The sequence below is a fragment of the Lycium barbarum genome, chromosome 8 (genome assembly GCF_019175385.1).
Source record: "Lycium barbarum isolate Lr01 chromosome 8, ASM1917538v2, whole genome shotgun sequence".
NCBI classification, from domain to species: Eukaryota; Viridiplantae; Streptophyta; class Magnoliopsida; order Solanales; family Solanaceae; genus Lycium; species Lycium barbarum.
The window spans coordinates 25,862,493-25,881,008 of NC_083344.1; the positions used below are offsets into that span (position 1 = coordinate 25,862,493).

An 18,516-nucleotide genomic window follows, 5' to 3' on the forward strand; every position below is an offset into this window, starting at 1 on the left:
CAATTAATCAACGCACTACACAAAGTATCCTTATCATGTGGGGCAGGTACATAAACAAATCTAAGAATATGACTTTGAAGCCTCCATGAATCATCAATAAAATGCGCTGTAATAGCCATGAATCCTTTTTTGTTATTGTCCGAAGTCCACATATCAGTAGTAATTGCAATTCTACTTGTGAGTTTTTCCAATAAGTTAGAAGTTTTTATTTCAAATTGTCAAAAATCCTCAAAATATCATTTTTGATTGTGTTCCTTGACACCATTTTGAACAACGGCTGAAGACTAGCAACAAACTTTCTAAATCCTACATGATCAACTATAGACGGGGGATATTCATGCAATATAATGGCGTGAGCAAGTTCTTTACGTGAAACATCTTGATCGAAATAATGTTGGCTACTATCATCACCCCCCGAACCGCTATCGTTTCCCAAATTTCTTGGCTTATTAGGACATCTACGAAAATGTTCTGACATAGACGATGTCCCGCATTTTCTATTTGCTTTGATACGAGCATTACAGTAATTACAAATACCATAGCGAACACCATTAACGCTTGCCGGTTTAAAATGTCTCCATGATTTAGACTTCAATTTCCTTTTTTCAGATTCAGTAAATTCAATAATTTGAGAAGACCTTTGGCTCTCACCCTCAATGGGCACAGGAAGAGTACTAGAAGATGAACTAACCGAATTTTCTTCATTTTGAGATTCCATGCTTATCTATAAGTACAAAATACAGAATTTAAATACTATTAGTGAGGCTCAATGGGAACTGTATAGTGTTTTTGGTTGTAGACAAAGATAATCTTTTGAAGAATTTAAATGCAATAACACTACCAAGAAATAAAATAACGAGAGAGACTCACACAGAAATAAAATAAAGAGAGCAAAAACAAGAGAGACTAAAGGACATAATAATCAAATAAAGAGAACGAAAACAAGAAATTAGCAGAGGTTTATACATTTACCTTGAGAAATTAGCAGAGATGGTGTTTGTTTTAGGGTTTAGCAGAGATGGACTTAGGCACTTAGCCGTTGTCTTACTCTGTCAAGAAAAAATAAGCTGTAGTCCTAGGTTTTAGGATTTTGTAATATTTTAAAATCCCTAACCCACACCCGCACCCGCCCCACACAAAATTAATTTTTAAAAATTTAGACCCGCCCCGCCCCGCACCGCACCCGCCTATACCCGCACCCGCACATACCCGCACTTGCCTAAACCCGCCCCCCCCGCACCCGCACCACCCCATTGCCATCCCTACTCATGAGTTTTGAAAATGAGAAAGTTACGAATTTGCATTTCGGCCCAGTGGTCGTAAAATGGAATACGGCCCGTAAAGTGCCATCGTCTTTCAACTATCAAATTTTCAAATTTCTGTCAAATGCTTCAAATGGTTAAAAATGACTTGGAATACGGACCGTAAATTGAAATACGGCCTGTAAACTGAGTCGTAAACTGCCATGATCTCCAGCATGCCTTTCTGTTTTGATATGCTTAAATACAGTCGCGAAGGACGGACCGTAAACCAGAATACGGCCCGTAAAGTGGGGTTTACGACCACTGTGCATCCCGACTACTGTTCATAAAAAAAATCAGATTTTGTGATTACTATAAGGGACCCTTTTCATTCATTTCATTTCATTTTCTCATCTACACCACTCAAGAACTCTCTAGAAAATTCTCCAAACACTTCAACCATAAGAATAACAAGGAAATCAATGATCAACAACATTAAATCCATGAAACAAAGTGTGTGAAACTCAAGTGAAGATCATCCAAACCAAGAAGTTCCAAAAAAGAGTGAAGTAGGGTTTTGGTGCTAGAGGAGTAAATCCATTCAAAGCTTGTTCAACGATCATCTAACGTAAGTTTCATGACCATTTCATGTTGTTTAAGGTATTGGAAGGTTAAGACACCCGAATTGTAGTAAAACATAGCAAATGGGTCATAAATGAGTGAATAGTGCCATGAGTGAATGGTAGTTGTATTGAATCATGAAAGTTAGTGTGTTGTGAGTATGAATACGTTATAAATGACATGTAAACCATGAGATAAGTGTGACACATGAAAAAGTATGATAGTGAACCCAAAACCATAAATGTGGGAAAAATGAAGAGAAATGGTGGATCGTGGTCATTGTATATGAATGATGATTATTGATTGCTATATTGTAATTGTTGTTGTTGGTGTTGGAAGTTGACATGAAATATGGGAAAAGTAGTGTAAACAAAGGAAGTGCTGCCCAATTGTCTCTAGAAATAGTAGTGCGTTCTTATAGTCAATTAACTAACGTAAATGTGAAACCTCTTTTGAAGGTAGAAACGCGATATCGAAGGAGAACAAGGGAGCGATAGTTTAGTTAAACGTCAAAGGTATGTGAGGCTACTCCCTTCTTTCTAATGGCATGAATCCTATAGCGTAACGTGTTTCTTATCCATGAGCCTATGTCTATAATTAGCTACACAAAGTAATGAGTTAAAGTATAGAAAGTCTAATGATGTTATTTATCGCTTACACTCACCTTATATGCTAATTCCTTCAAGGTGAGGCAAAATGTCCATGATTGTTCCATAATGCAATCGGGGGATCACGACCTTACGTCACCCCGATAGAGTATGTATTATGATAAGCTAAGCATATTGTGATGAGCATATGATGATATTACTATTACACCGCGCCTATTTGGCCGGGCATTCACCGCCAAGGCGGGCAGCTATGTGATACACCATGGCCAGATGGCATGGGCAGACACCACTAGTGGGCGGCATGAGATGTTACCCCGGACGCGGGCTCATGTTATGATTATCACACCGATCCGATATGGACGGGCAGTTTATACATGATGCATATATGATATGATATGATGATGAGCATGAGTAAGACAACATGATTTGTTTTCTTATACTTGGCAGTTAGATTCCGATGTTCCATATGAGTATCTTCCTTATATCATTTTCTTACTTCATTGTTTATGCCTCTCATACTCAGTACAATATTCATACTGAGGTCTGTTTTCTTTGGACGCTGTGTTCATGCCCACAGGTAGACAGGGAGGAGAGCTCGATCCAGATCCGTAGTAGCTGTCAGTTGATTGGAAGCCCTCCATTGTCCCAGAGGTGCTTATGGCTATTATTTTATGTATATATATAACCTTGTATATGTATTTTGGGCACGATGGGGTCTTGTCCCGTCCCTATGTTCAGTTCCCCAGTAGAGGCTCGTAGATACGCAGTGCGGGTTAGATGGTCTCACGAGATCGCTGCTGTATATCTATACCTATGTATATTATTTTGCTAGCCCAAGGGCACATGTACATGAAAGTATTTTATGTTTCCATACGAGATATGATTTTTCCTACACTATGAGTATAAAGATGATAAAAAGGGTATAAAATGAGTAAAATGAGCGACAGAACGAGCGGTGCTCGGTGGTTAGCCCCGGGTACCCGTCGCGGCCCCTAGCTGGGTCGTCACAAAAGTGGTATCAGAGTGGTTTAGTCCTAGGAAGTGTCTACGAGCCGTGTATAGTAGAGTATTGTTTATGGTGTGTTGCGTGCCACATCAATAAACAAGTGGCTACAGGGCATTTAGGAACAATGACCATCTTTCTTCTCGTGAGATCGTGCGGTAGAGCCGAGTGTAAGATTTTATCCTCTCTAATAGTATGTTGTGATTTCAGAATGCCACCAAAGGGGAAGGCTACAGTCGCCCAGAAGGGCAAGACTACGACAAAGAGGCGGGTAGAAAGAGAGCCTCCGATGAATATCGAAGAAGGCGAATCACATAATGAGGCCTTATCTAATACCTCTTCTACCCCGCCTAATGTGAAAGGGCAAAGAGGAGCTCCAGCTCCAATTCCTCCACCGGTTGCTTCGGGTCAACCAATGACCGAGGCCATCCAGTTATTGACACAATTGGTTGCCGCACAGGTACAACGACAAAGCGGGGGTTCCAGTGACCGGGCAGTAAGTACCAAAGCCCGTGATTTTATGAGCCTAAATCCTCCAGAATTCTTCGGGTCAAAGCCGGATGAAGATCCGCAAAGTTTCGTAGATGAGATGTTAAGGACATTGAAGATTGTCCATGCCTCTGAGACCGAATCCGTGGAGTTGGCATCTTATAGACTTCGGGATGTGGCGGTGTTATGGTACAACAATTGGGTGTTATCAAGAGGAGAGAACGCGCATCCTCCGGTTTGGCAAGAGTTCGTAGATGCTTTTATTTGTCACTATTTGCAACCCGAGGTCCGTTGAGCTAGAGCGGACAGGTTTTTAAATCTGAGGCAAGGTAATATGAGTGCTCGGGAGTATAGCATGCAATTTAATTCCTTAGCAAGGTATGCCCCGGCTATGGTGGCCGACATGGGAGACCGGGTGCATAGATTTGTAAGTGGCCTGGGGCCACATTTGTTTAGAGATTGTTTGACGGCTTCCTTGCAAGATGGGATGGATATTTCCCGAATACAGGCCCATGCTCAGAATTTGGAGGGGCGACAACAACAACAAAGGGGTGATCGCGACAGTGATAGAAGACAAAGCATAAGGGCTAGGTCTATGGGCACATGCAGTGATTATAGAGGGGGATCAAGGCAGACATGTTCTGGGTACTCAGGCCAGTCAGTGACGAGTGCACCTCCTCGATTCGCAGGTAGGAGATTTGATCGCTCCTTCCGTTCAGGTCAGGGCCATAGTTCGAGGGCTTCAGGTTCCCAGTTCAGGGAAGATTATAGTCAGGGGAGACCCCCAGTGCCGTGATGCAACCAATGCGGCAGATTACATTCCGGGCAGTGTCGTCAGGGTTCGCATGCCTGTCATACTTGTGGTCAGGTGGGGCATATAATGTGGGATTGCCCGTCGATGAGTGGCAGAGTTGGACTTCAACCTACAGGTTCCGCAACTGGCTCTTCATCAGCACGCCCGGTAGGGCAGACCCCCCAGATGATAGCAGGCCGAGGTAGAGGCCGAGGGGTAGCATCTACTTCAGGTGCCACTCAGCCCCGCGTATATGCTTTAGCCGGACGACAGGATCTCGAGTCCTCTCCGGATGTAGTTACAGTTATATTGTCTATATTCTCTCGTGATGTGTATGCATTGATAGATCCGGGTTCTACATTCTCTTATATTACCCCATATGTTGCTGGTTATATTGGGGTGAAACCCGAGTCAATTAAACCCTTTGTGGTACTCACTCCGGTTGGTGATCCCGTGATAGCAAAACAAGTGTACAAAAATTGTGTCGTCGTGATATGTGATCGTCAGACCAAAGCTGATTTGATTGAGCTGAAAATGGTAGATTTCAATGTAATCATGGGTATGAATTGGTTGGCGTCGTGCTATGCTAATGTTGATTGCCGCACAAAAGTGGTTCGATTCCAATTTCCAGAAGAGCCCGTGCTTGAATGGAAAGGTAATGCAGCATCGCCAAAGGGTAGGTTTATTTCCTATCTCAAGGCAAGGAAGATGATAGCCAAGGGTTATATTTATCACTTAGTTCGGGTTCATGACACAGAGGCAAAGCCGCCAACTTTCCAGTCAGTTCCGGTAGTGAATGAATTCCCAGATGTGTTTCCGGACGAACTTCCAGGTCTTCCTCCAGATAGAGAGATTGACTTCGCCATAGATGTGTTGCCGGACACCAAGCCCATTTCTATTCCTCCTTATCGAATGGCCCCGGCGAAATTGAAAGAGCTAAAAGCACAGCTGAAAGATCTGCTTGACAAGGGGTTTATCAGACCCAGCTCATCGCCGTGGGGAGCACCAGTCTTGTTCGCGAGAAAGAAGGACGGATCCTTACGAATGTGTATCGACTACAGGCAATTGAACAAAGTGACGATAAAGAACAAATATCCTCTTCCAAGGATTGACGACTTATTCGACCAATTGCAAGGTGCCAAGTGGTTTTCTAAAATAGACTTGAGGTCGGGTTATCATCAAGTGAGGGTTAGAGAAGCGGATATTCCAAAAACAGCCTTCAGAACGAGATATGGCCACTATGAATTTTGAGTGATGTCGTTTGGGCTAACTAACGCTCCGGCCGTGTTCATGAATCTGATGAATAACCGCTCTTGGATTTGTTTGTCATAGTATTTATTGATGACATTCTAGTATATTCTCGCACAGAATCAGAACATGCAGGTCATTTGAGAATTGTACTTGGCATTCTCCGAGCCCGAGAATTGTATGCAAAATTTTCAAAGTGCGAGTTTTGGCTATATTCTGTAACATTTCTGGGCCATGTTATTTCCAATGATGGCATTCGAGTCAACACTCAGAAAATTGAAACGGTGAAGACTTGGCCAAGGCCTACAACGCCCACAGAAGTTCGTAGTTTTCTAGGTTTGGCAGGATACTATAGAAGATTCGTAGAGGGCTTCTCGTCTATTTCGGCCCCATTGACGAAGCTAACCCAGAAGTCAACAAAATTTCAGTGGGATGATGCCTGCGAGCGCAGTTTCCAAGAGTTGAAAGACAGGTTGACCTCAGCTCCGATCTTAACACTTCCAGAAGGGCCAGATGGCTATGTTGTGTATTGTGATGCTTCCGGTGTTGGACTAGGATGCGTATTGATGCAGCACGGGAAAGTTATTGCATATGCTTCGAGGAAATTGTGAAAACATGAAAGGAATTATCCAACTCATGATCTCGAACTAGCTGTGGTTATTCATGCCCTAAAAATATGGAGGCATTATTTATACGGGTTGCACGTTGATATCTATATAGATCATAAGAGTCTTCAGTACATTTTTAAACAGAAGGAGCTGCATTTACGGCAGAGGCGGTGGTTAGAATTATTAAAAGATTATGATGTTAACATTTTATACCACCCCGGGAAGGCGAATGTAGTAGCCGACGCACTTAGCCGCCGATCAATGGGCAGTTTATGTGAAGTCCCTCCGGAAAAGAAAGAGATGTTTCAAGAACTTCATCGATTGGCTAATCTTGGAGTGCATGTAATTGATTCGGGCGATGCCGGGATTAGTATAAATGATTCCACAATTTCGTCCTTGGATATGGAAGTGAAAGAACGACAGTGCGAAGATCCGCAGTTGTGTCATTACAGAGACACGTCTCATGGAAAGGAAAAGTCTCCATTTGAAGTCTCTATGGATGGAATTCTTAGATACCGAGGCAGGTTATATGTAGCAGAATTGCGCCGACAAATTCTAGAAGAAGCACATTGTTCTCGGTATTCTATACACCCAGGTGCAACCAAAATGTATCGTGATCTAAAGACGATGTATTGGTGGGATGGCATGAAGAGAGACATAGCCAAGTTTGTGGCACAGTGCCCAAATTGCCAACAAGTAAAAGCTGAACATCAGAAGCCAGGGGGCTTGTTACAGGTAATAGAAATCCCTACTTGGAAATGGGAAGTGATAAACATGGATTTTATAGTGGGATTACCTCGTTCCCATGGCAAGTATGATTCTATATGGGTGATCGTGGATAGGCTGACGAAAGCAGCCCATTTTCTTCCAGTCAAGACCACGTACTCAGTGGAAGACTATGCAAGGTTGTATCTCAAAGAAATTGTGCGACTCCATGGAATCCCATTACCTATTATCACAGACAGAGGAGCACAATTTACAACCAAGTTTTGGAAATCCTTTCAAGAAGGTTTAGGCACTCAAGTGAAGCTTAGCACGGCATTTCATCCGCAGACGGATGGGCAAGCCGAGCGTACCATTCAAACCTTGGAAGATTTGTTACGAGCATGTGTGCTGGATTTTGGTGGAAGTTGGGACGATCATTTGCCACTAATTGAATTTGCATATAACAACAACTATCATTCCAGTATTCAGATGGCTCCATATGAAGCTTTATACGGAAGGAAATGTAGATCTCCAATTGGATGGTTCGAAATAGGATAAGTACAGCTAGTAGGCCCCCAATTGATCCAACAAGCAATAGAAAAAGTCAAGGTGATCCAAGATCGGTTGTTGATAGCCCAAAGTCGCCAAAAGTCCTATGCGGACAACCGCCGACGAGACTTGGAATTTCAAGCCAGTGATTGGGTGTTCTTGAAAATGTCGCCAATGAAAGGGGTGATGAGATTTGGTAAGAAAGGGAAGCTAAGTCCCAGATAAATTGGACCCTACAAAATTATCCATAAGGTGGGTCATGTAGCCTATGAATTGGACTTGCCTTCAGAGCTTGAGTCCGTACACCTAATTTTTCATGTTTCAATGCTCCGCAAGTGTATTGGAGACCCAACAAGAATAGTTGCGGTTGATGATGTCCAAGTGACAGGAAAACTAGAATATGAAGAAGTGCCTGTTGCCATTTTAGATAGACAGGTGCGAAGACTTTGAAATAAAGAGGTCGCTTCAGTCAAAGTTTTATGGCGAAACAACAACAGGGAAGAAATGACTTGGGAAGCAGAAGAGAAGATGAAAGCCAAATATCCGTATCTATTCCAATCTCCATAAGAGGTTCATAATGATGCGCCGAGATTATAAGGTATGTATGCTTACTTCTATGTCTTTGGTCGTGTGTGGCCATAAATATGTTGCTTTTATGTTATGGCCCTGTGAGGCAGTGGTATGATATTATGGGATGCTGTGACAGGATGGTAGTGCCATATTACAGGGGAAACTTTGGCAAACATTTTCTAAAATCCCCGATGACCTAACATTCGGGGACGAATGTTCCAAAAAGGGGGGAAGAATGTTACACCTCGGAAGATTCCCCGTGAACGTACGATGAATAAGTCCAACAACGGATACGAGTGTATGATGTTTTACTAAGAAGGGAATACTACTGATGAGTTTTGAAAATGAGAAAGTTACGAATTTGCATTTCGGCCCAGTGGTCGTAAAGTGGAATACGGCCCGTAAAGTGATTTACGGACCGTAAAGTGCCATGGTCTTTCAACTATCAAAATTTCAACTTTCTGTCAAATGCTTCAAATGGTTAAAAATGACTTGGAATACGGACCGTAAATTGAAATACTGTTACACCTCGGAAATTTCTCCGTACTTGTATGATGGGTGGAATGATGAAAAGTTGAGTAAATGATGTTTTATTAAGTCGGGAATGGCTAATTAAGAATTTCTGGAAAATAAGAAAGTCGCGGAAAATTTTCTGTCCAGTGGTCGTATATGGCACTATACGGCCCGTAAAGTGATTTACGGACCGTATGGTGCAATCGTCCTCCAGCTTGTCAAAAATCCCAACTTTCTGTAAATGTTGAATATGGTTAAATACGACCCAGTTTACGGCCTGTAAACCAGGTCGTAAACTACCATGTCCATCAGCCAAAACTTTCTGTCTTTGAAATGGTTAAATACGACCACAGTGGACGGACCGTAAATCAAAATACGGTCCGTATATGGTGGTTTACGACCACTGTTCATCCCGACAAGAATTCATTAAAGATCAGATTTTGTGATTTTTAAAAGGGACTTAAGCCCATTTCACGTCATTTTTCATCCAACACTTCAAGAAAACTCTAGAGTGGTCTTCAACACTTCAACTCTAAGAATAGCAAGAAAAATCCAAGGAAACCTAAGATTATCAACACCAAATTCATGAGAATAAGTGTCAGAACATATCAAAGGATCTTCTAAGTCAAGAAATTCCCAAGAAGGTGGAACTAGGGTTTTGGCTAATTGAAGTATTTCAACTTAAGGACTGTTCAACCATCATCCAAGGTAAGTTTCATGATTATTCCATATTGTTTGAAGCATTGGAAAGCTTAGACACTTGAAATGTAGGAGAACATAGAAATGGGTCATTATTGAATGAATAGTGACATAAATGAATGATAGTGGAATTGAACCATGAATATTGAAGTGTTGTGAATACTAATACATTATAAATGATTTTTATATCATGAAACAAGGATTAAATGCATGAAAACGCAAGGATGAGCTAGAAGTAGAAATAAGGGGAAAATTGGAGGAAAATGGTGGATTTTGCCAAACGCACTTAAATGACGATTGTCGATTATGATATTGCGAATAATATTATGAATATCGGGGGTTGATATAGAACGTGAGAAAAGTAGTATGAGCGAAGGAAGCGTTGTCCGACTTCTCCTAGAATTAGCGACGCGTTCTTATAGTCAGTTACTAATGTTGATATGAACTCTCTTATGAAGGTAACAACGTGATATCGACGGAGAACAAGTGAGCGATATATTAGCTAAACGACCAAGGTATGTGAGGCTAGTCCTTCCTTCTAATGGCATGAATCTTTTAGCTTGAATCCCTATTCCTTCCATGAGTTCTTACATTCTAAGAAGTTAAAGGCTTATGCCTATGAATATCTATATGAGATAAGTTATACGATATGATGACACTAGAATGATGATGATGTTATTCCTTGCCTACACTCACCTTATGTACTAGTCCTTTCAAGGTGAGGCAGAACGTCCATGATGGTTCCATAATGTAATCGGGGGATCACGACCTTACGTCACCCCGATAGAGTAAAGTTGATCATGAGTCTTATATACGCATTATGACAAGATAAGTATTTTATGATAAGCATATTACTATGAGCATTTACATTGAGCATGTCATGAGCATTTCACACCGGGCCTAGTTGGCCGGGCAGACACCGCTTCGGCGGGCGGCGATACGGATACACCACGACCTACGGGCGTGGGCAGACACCACTAGTGGGTGGCATGAGATGGTACCCTGGACGCGGGAGGCCTGGACGCGGACTAAAATTATTGATTATCACACCGTTCCGACAAGGACGGGCAGCTTGCATATAATGCATACATGTCATGATGATGAGTGTGAGTAAGATAGCATGCATTACTTCATTTATGATTATCAGTCAGATCCAGATGTCTCATGTTGATGTTATCCTCATATTATTGATTTTTCTTTTCATTATGTATGCCTCTCATACTCGGTACAATATTCGTACTGACGTCCTTTCTTCGGACGCTGTGTTCATGCCCACAGGTAGACAGGGAGGAGAGCTTGGCCCAGGTCCTCAGTAGCTGCCAGCTGATAGATAGCACTCCATTGTTCGGAGGTGCTTATGGCGACCCTTTTGATGTACATTCATATATGCATATTTTTGGGCATGACGGAGTCTCATTTCGTCTATGTATTCACTATGTTAGTATAGGCTCGTAGATACGCAGTGTGGGTTAGATGGTCTCACAAGATGTTTTCAGATGTATATGTATTATTTTAATGGCCAAGAGGCAAATGTATATAAAGTATTTATATTTTAATTAAATATGATTTTCCTACAATTGGTATGTAAAATTGATAAAAGAGTAATAAATGAGCCAGACAAGCAGTAGAGTAAGCGGTGCTCAGTAATTGCTTCGGGTACCCGTCGTGGCCCTAGCTGGGTCGTGACAAATACGACCCGTAAACTGAGTCGTAAACTGCCATGATCTCCAGCATGCCTTTCTGTTTTAATATGCTTAAATACGGTCGCGAAGGACGGACCGTAAACCAGAATACGGCCCGTAAAGTGGGGTTTATGACCACTGTGCATCCCGACTACTGTTCATAAAAAAATCAGATTTTGTGATTGCTATAAGGGACCCTTTTCATTCATTTCATTTCATTTTCTCATCTACACCACTCAAGAACTCTCTAGAAAATTCTCCAAACACTTTAACCATAAGAATAACAAGGAAACATTAAATCCATGAAACAAAGTGTGTGAAACTCAAGTGAAGTTCATCCAAACCAAGAAGTTCCAAAAAAGAGTGAAGTAGGGTTTTGGTGCTAGAGGAGTAAATCCATTCAAATCTTGTTCAACCATCATCTAAGGTAAATTTCATGACCATTTAATGTTGTTTAAGGTATTGGAAGGTTAAGACACCCGAATTGTAGAAAAGCATAGCAAATGGGTCATAAACGAGTGAATGGTAGTTGTATTGAATCATGAAATTTAGTGTGTTGTGAGTATGAATACGTTATAAATGACACGTAAACCATGAGATAAGTGTGATACATGAGAAAATACGATAGTGAACCCAAAACCATAAATGTGGGAAAAATGAAGAGAAATGGTGGATCGTGGTCATTGTATATGAATGATGATTGTTGATTGCTATATTGTAATTATTGTTGTGGGTGTTGGAAGTTGACATGAAAAATGGGAAAAGTAGTGTAAACAAAGGAAGTGCTGCCCAATTGTCTCTAGAAATAGTAGTGCGTTCTTATAGTCGATTAACTAACGTAAATGTGAATCCTCTTTTGAAGGTAGAAACGCGATATCGAAGGAGAACAAGTGAGCGATAGTTTAGTTAAACGTCAAAGGTATGTGAGGCTAGTCCCTTCTTTCTAATGGCATGAATCCTATGGCGTAACGTGTTTCTTATCCATGAGCCTATGTCTATAATTAGCTACACAAGGTAATGAGTTGGAGTATAGAAAGTCTAATGATGTTATTTATCGCTTACACTCACCTTATAAGCTAATTCCTTCAAGGTGAGGCAGAAGGTCCATGATTGTTCCATAATCCAATCGGGGGATCACGACCTTACGTCACCCCGATAGAGTATGTATTATGATAAGCTAAGCATATTGTGATGAGCATATGATGAGATTACTATTACACCGCGCCTATTTGGCCGGGCAGTCATCGCTAAGGCGAGCAGCTATGCGATACACCATGGCCAGATGGCATGGGCAGACACCACTAGTGGGCGGCATGAGATATTACCCCGGACGCAGGAGACCTGGACGCGGGCTCACGTTATGATTATCACACCGATCCGATATGGACGGGCAGTTTATAAATGATGCATATATGATATGATGATGAGCATGAGTAAGACAACATGATTTGTTTTCTTATACTTGGCAGTTAGATTCCGATGTTCCATATGAGTATCTTCCTTATAACATTGTCTTACTTCATTCGTACTGACGTCCGTTTTCTTTGGACGCTGTGTTCATGCCCACAGGTAGACAGGGAGAAGAGCTCGATCCAGATCCGTAGTAGCTGTCAGCTGATTGGAAGCCCTCCATTGTCCCGGAGGTGCTTATGGCTATTATTTTGTGTATATATATAGCCTTGTATATGTATTTTGGGCACGACGGGGTCTTGTCCCGTCCCTATGTTCAGTTCCCTAGTAGAGGCTCGTAGATACGCAGTGCGGATTAGATGGTCTCACGAGATCGCTGCTATATATCTATACCTATATATATTATTTTTCTAGCCCAAGGGCACATGTACATGAAAGTATTTTATGTTTCCATACGAGATATGATTTTTCCTACGCTATAAGTATAAAGATAATAAAAAGGGTATAAAATGAGCGACAGAACGAGCGGTGCTCGGTGGTTAGCCCCGGGTACCTGTCGCGGCCCCTAGCTGGGTCGTGACAGGGCGAGGCCCACTACTGTGACCGATATCCGTAGCTTCGTGGAATTAGCCAGCTATTACCTCGATTTGTGAAGGGTTTCGCTTCTATTGCTTCTTCATTGACCAGATTGACCCAGAAGGATATTCCCTTCCAGTGGTCTAATGATTGTGAGGAGAGCTTTCAAAATCTCAAGACCCTATTGACTTCAGCCCCGATTCTGGCATTGCCAGTGGAGGGTAAGGATTTCTTAGTCCATTGTGATGCATCCCTTATGGGTTTGGGTGTTGTTTTGATGCAAGAGGGTAATGTCATAGCCTATGCTTCCCTTCAGTTGATGATCCATGAGAGGAACTACCCTACCCACGATTTGGAGTTGCTAGCTGTGGTCTTCGCTTTGAAGATTTGGAGGCATTACTTGGACCGTGTCCATTGTGAGGTTTTCACCGACCACCGTAGCCTTCAACAAGTGTTTACCCAGAGAGATCTTAATTCGAGGCAGCGTCGATGGACGGAGCTCCTAAAGGACTATGATATCTGTATTCTTTATCATCCAGGGAAAGCCAATATTGTTGCTGATGTCTTGAGTCATAAGGCAGTGAGTATGGGTAGCTTCGCCTGATTGGTTGCTTCTGAGCGTCCGTTAGCCATGGAGGTTCAGACTCTGGCTAACAGTTTTTTGCACCTTGACATCTCAGTTCTGGGCAGAGTCTTAGCTTATGTTGAGGCAAGGTTATCCCTCTTGGAGCAGATTAGGGCCCAGCAGTTTGAGGATGCCCAATTGTGTATTCGTGATGAGGTTCTGATAGGTGAGGCCAAGGAGGCCATAGTTGATAGTGAGGGCATTCTGAGGATTAAGGGACGCATGTGCGTTCCTCGTGTTGGAAACTTGATTTATTTGAAATTGACCGAGGCCCATAATTCGAGGTACTCCATTCATCCCGGTGCCACGAAGATGTATCGTGATTTGAGACAACATTATTGGTGGGGGAGGATGAAGAGAGATATTGCAGATTTTGTGTCTAAGTGTGGGAATTGTCAGCAAGTGAAGTATGAGCACCATAGATCTGGTGGTGCGCTCCAGAGGATGTCTATTCCCAAGTGGAAGTGGGAAAGGATTGCCATGGATTTCATTGTGGGTCTTCCGAAGACCCTTGGCAAGTTTGATTTTGTATGGTTTATTGTTGACCGGTTGAGCAAGTCCGCTCATTTCATTCCAGTTCAGGTCACTTATACTGCATAGTGGTTAGCTAGGATCTATGTTTATGATATTGTACGATTGCACGGGGTCCCTATTTCCATTGCGTTGGATCTGGGTCCCCATTTTACTTCCAGTTTTTGGAAGGCTTTTCGGACAGAGTTGGGTACTCAGTTGGATCTTAGTATAGCTTTTCATCCCCAGAATGATGGTCAGTCTGAGAGGACTATTTAGGTGCTCGAGGATATGTTGAGAGCATGTTTCATTAATTTTGGTGGTCATTGGGACTAGTTCTTGCCCCTAGCGGAGTTTGCGTAGAACAATAGCTACCATTCGAGAATTGATATGGCGCCGTTCGAGGCCTTGTATGGTGGGAGGTGTTGTTCTCCTATTGGTTGGTTTGATGTGTTTGAGGTTCGCCCGTGGGGCATAGATTTGTTAAAAGAGTCCAGGGATAGAGTGAAGCTTATTCAAAAAAAGCTTCTAGCAGCTCAGAGTCGATAGAAGATGTGTGCGGAACGAAAGGCTCCAGATTTTGAGTTTGGGGTGGGTGAGCAGGTGCTTCTGAAGATCTCACCTATGAAAGGTGTTATGCAATTTGAGAAGAGGGGCAAGTAGAGTCCAAGGTGCCTTGGCTCATTTGAGGTTCTCCGTAGAGTCAGAGATGTTGCTTATGAGTTGGCAGCCATCGGGCCTGTCAAGTGTCCATTCGATATATCCATATTTCCATGCTAAAGAAGTATCATTCTGACGGTTCCTATATAGTTCGTTGGGGTTCTGTGCTACTTGATGAGAATCTGACCAATGAGGAGGAGCTGATAGCGATCTTGAATAGGCAGGTTCGGAAGTTGAGGTCCAAAGAGATTGCTTCTGTGAAGGTTCAATGGAAGCATCGTCCTGTTGAGGAGGCTACTTAGGAGACCGAGTCTGATATGCGCGAGAGATATCCCCAGTTGTTCGCTGGTTCAGGTACTTTTCCCCATTCCACTTCTTTGTCGCTCGAGGACGAGCGATTGTTTAATTGGTATATGACGTAACGATCCGATTGGTCGTTATAGTGCTAATGACACTTTTACCCCTATTGAATATTCCCTAAGTCATCGGGTGGGTTTTAGAGTGACTTTTGAAGGTTTTAGCCTCAAAGTGGAATTCGTTTGACCCAAAGTTGTCTTTTGAATAAACGGACCTTTTTCAGAATTCTGTCGATTCCGAGAGGTCCGGGCAGTCATTTATGACTAGTAGTGCGTTTGTTTCGGTTACCAATGCAATTGGGAGCATTTTGGAACTTGGGTTGGGAACTTGGCTTTAGGCCATTAGGGGTTGACTTGGTCAATTAGACCTCCGTTTGAAAATTCGAGGCCACGGGTAAATCCGTCACTTATTTTTTATATGTGTGTGCATGTTTGTTTGGTATCTGTGGGGCCTCGGGTGATAGTCCGATTTCGGGACGAGAATGGTCAAGCCAAAATATTCTGGTGCTGGTGTAGGCACTGCAGTAGTACCATAACCGCCGTAGCGTTCACGCTATAGAGCCTAGGGGACGACTATAGCGGACTGGGAGTTTTGGTGGTTAGCCGTCGTAGCGGTTTCCTTGACACTATAGCGGCCTACTGATTTTGAGTAGTGGCCGCCATGGCATGCCTTATGGGCATCGTAGCACGTGCGCTACAGCGGTTCCTTGACTGTTGTAGCCGTAGTCGGGCAAAATTATTTCTCTTTTCTCAAGTTAAGTCCCTTAAACCCTATCACTTCTTCTCATCACTTTTCTAAGCACCATTTAGGGGAATAGAGCTATTTGTAGACTGATTCTTATTGGAGGTAAGATTTATGACCCTAGCCTTTAGTATTTGCCTTCCTAGATTCCTACTTCATGCCTAGAATCATTAGAATCTAGATAGAGAAGATGAGTCTTGTGTTAAAATTCTTAAATGGGTTTAGACTTCTAAAATAGAAAATAGTGGTGAATTGACTAGAATAACCATAGAGTTTAATAAATTCCTTGTTGTTAAGCTTATTTCTTCCATTATTAATGGTTAATTTGAGGATTGAAGAATTAGGGTTGTTTTGCTTTAAATCATAATTAGACTTAATCTTAAGTTGTTTTAGAAGATGATTAGTGGGTTTGATCACCTAGGGCTTGAATTGCATGTTCCATCTTTGAATTTCCTGTCTTACTCTTGTGGGCCCGTTTCCCCAATTTCTTGGGTTAGAATTTGACCTAGCTACAAGTATAGCAATATGGGTGTCATTATTCTTGGTTTTTAATATAGAATTCTATTATGAGTAGACTTTGAGAAATGAGCACCTCCTAAGGTGCAAGGAATTGTAAAACTTCCTAGATCACTAAGTTTTTGTGGAAGCTTATTTTTGTATTATAGCACTACATTTTTCTGTAAGCTTAACGACAGAAACTTTTTCTAATTTTCTTTTACTTCACAAAATATCTTTAAGAAATTTAGCATAAGAAGGCATTTGTGTCAAAGCATCTGTGAAAGGTATATTAATGTAAAGCTGTTTTAAAATTTCTAGAAACTTTGAGAACTTTTTTCAAGTTTTTCTCATTTCATCTTTTGGGGAAAGAGGAGAGGTACACAATGAGGATTTCTAATCAATTCATTTTCTTGCACCTTTTTCCTTTTTTCTTTCTGTTCACTTGGAAGCTTAGGTTCTTCTTTATTCTCGCTTTCATTTACCTGTTCTACCTCTCATGGAGTTCCTTGTCGATCCGCATATGGATCATAAAAAGCTTTACCTGACCGTAACGTAATAGCTTTGAGGTGCTCCCTTGGATTTTTCTTGGTATTGCTTGGTAAAGCACCTTGAATTTGTCCTGACATGAGGGTTGCTATTTGGTTCACCTGGATCTCCAAGTTCTTGATGGCTGATTGTTGACTTTTGACCCTCTCGTCGATAGCCCTAATTTGATTTTGTATCAGGTCATCAGTATTCTTGAAGTGTTTATACAACAAGTCTTCGAGGCCTGATAGATGATTTATTTGGGGCTGTTGTTGATATTGTTGAAAGTTTTGTTTCCCTCTGTTTTGATTTTGGAAACCAGGTGGTGCATGTACCAGTTGCTTTTGATTAAAAAAAAGTTGAGGATTTTTAGCACCATTAGGATTACACCATTGGAATCTGTGCCATAGGACTACCAAATGAGTAATTGTTTCTATAACCAATAGCACTTACTTGTTTCTCATTTTGCGTTGAAGCTTTTCATTCTTGATTGAGTGATTACCTCCACAGACATCATAATTCTCAAGTTGAGATGGTGAGTGAGCATTTACCTGAATAGCCTCAACTTTTTGTGTGAGAGCTGCAATTTGTTGTGTCAATCAATTTAAAGCTTTAACTTGATTTACTCCTGCTGCTTTCTTGATAATCATTCTGTCTGAAGGCCATTGAATAGCATTTTCTGAAATTTCATTCAGCAATTGTGTGGCTTCTACAGTGTTTTTTCCCATTATGAATCCTCCTGATGCTGCATCAATTAAATTTCTAGCTGAGGGTTTAAGACCATGATAAAAAATATATAAAATATCATAATCTTGGATACCATGATGTGGCCATTTTCTTAACACTGAGTTTAATCTTTCCCATGCCTGGTATAAAGATTCAGTATCTGTCTGCATAAAATTATTGATTTATTCTTTCAGTTTAATTGTTTTGGCAAGTGAAAAATACTTGTTAAGGAACTTTTGGGTCATTTGGTCCCATGTCATAATGGAACCTCTTGGCAAGCCTAGCAACCATGCCTTGGCTTCTCCTTTTAGTGAAAAGGGAAAAAGTCGCAACCTGATAGCGTCTGTTGTGACTCCATTCTACCTGCAAGTTTCAACTAATTCAAGAAAATCAATTAGGTGGGAATGGGGATCTTCACATACATCACCCCTAAACTGGCATGAATTTTGGATGGTCTGAATCAAGCCTGTGCGAATTTCATAGTTATTTGCCGCTATTGGTGGTCTTCTTACGCTTGGCTCTCCTTCAAAGTGATCCGGCTTTGCATAATCTCTAAGAA

The 18,516-nt window shown here is 41.7% G+C and overlaps 1 protein-coding gene and 1 non-coding gene across 2 annotated transcripts; one reads left to right on the forward strand and one right to left on the reverse strand.

The window, feature by feature from the left end:
- Window positions 1-205: 205 nt before the first annotated feature.
- LOC132607769 (zinc finger BED domain-containing protein DAYSLEEPER-like) lies at window positions 206-718 on the reverse strand. Its single transcript, XM_060321849.1, has one exon. The coding sequence runs from the start codon at window positions 716-718 to the stop codon at window positions 206-208; it is 513 nt and encodes a 170-aa protein (XP_060177832.1).
- A 17,329-nt stretch (window positions 719-18,047) lies between these two features.
- On the forward strand, window positions 18,048-18,154 carry LOC132608479 (small nucleolar RNA R71). Its single transcript, XR_009570397.1, has one exon. It is a non-coding gene; the product is annotated as a small nucleolar RNA R71 (small nucleolar RNA).
- Window positions 18,155-18,516: the final 362 nt, after the last annotated feature.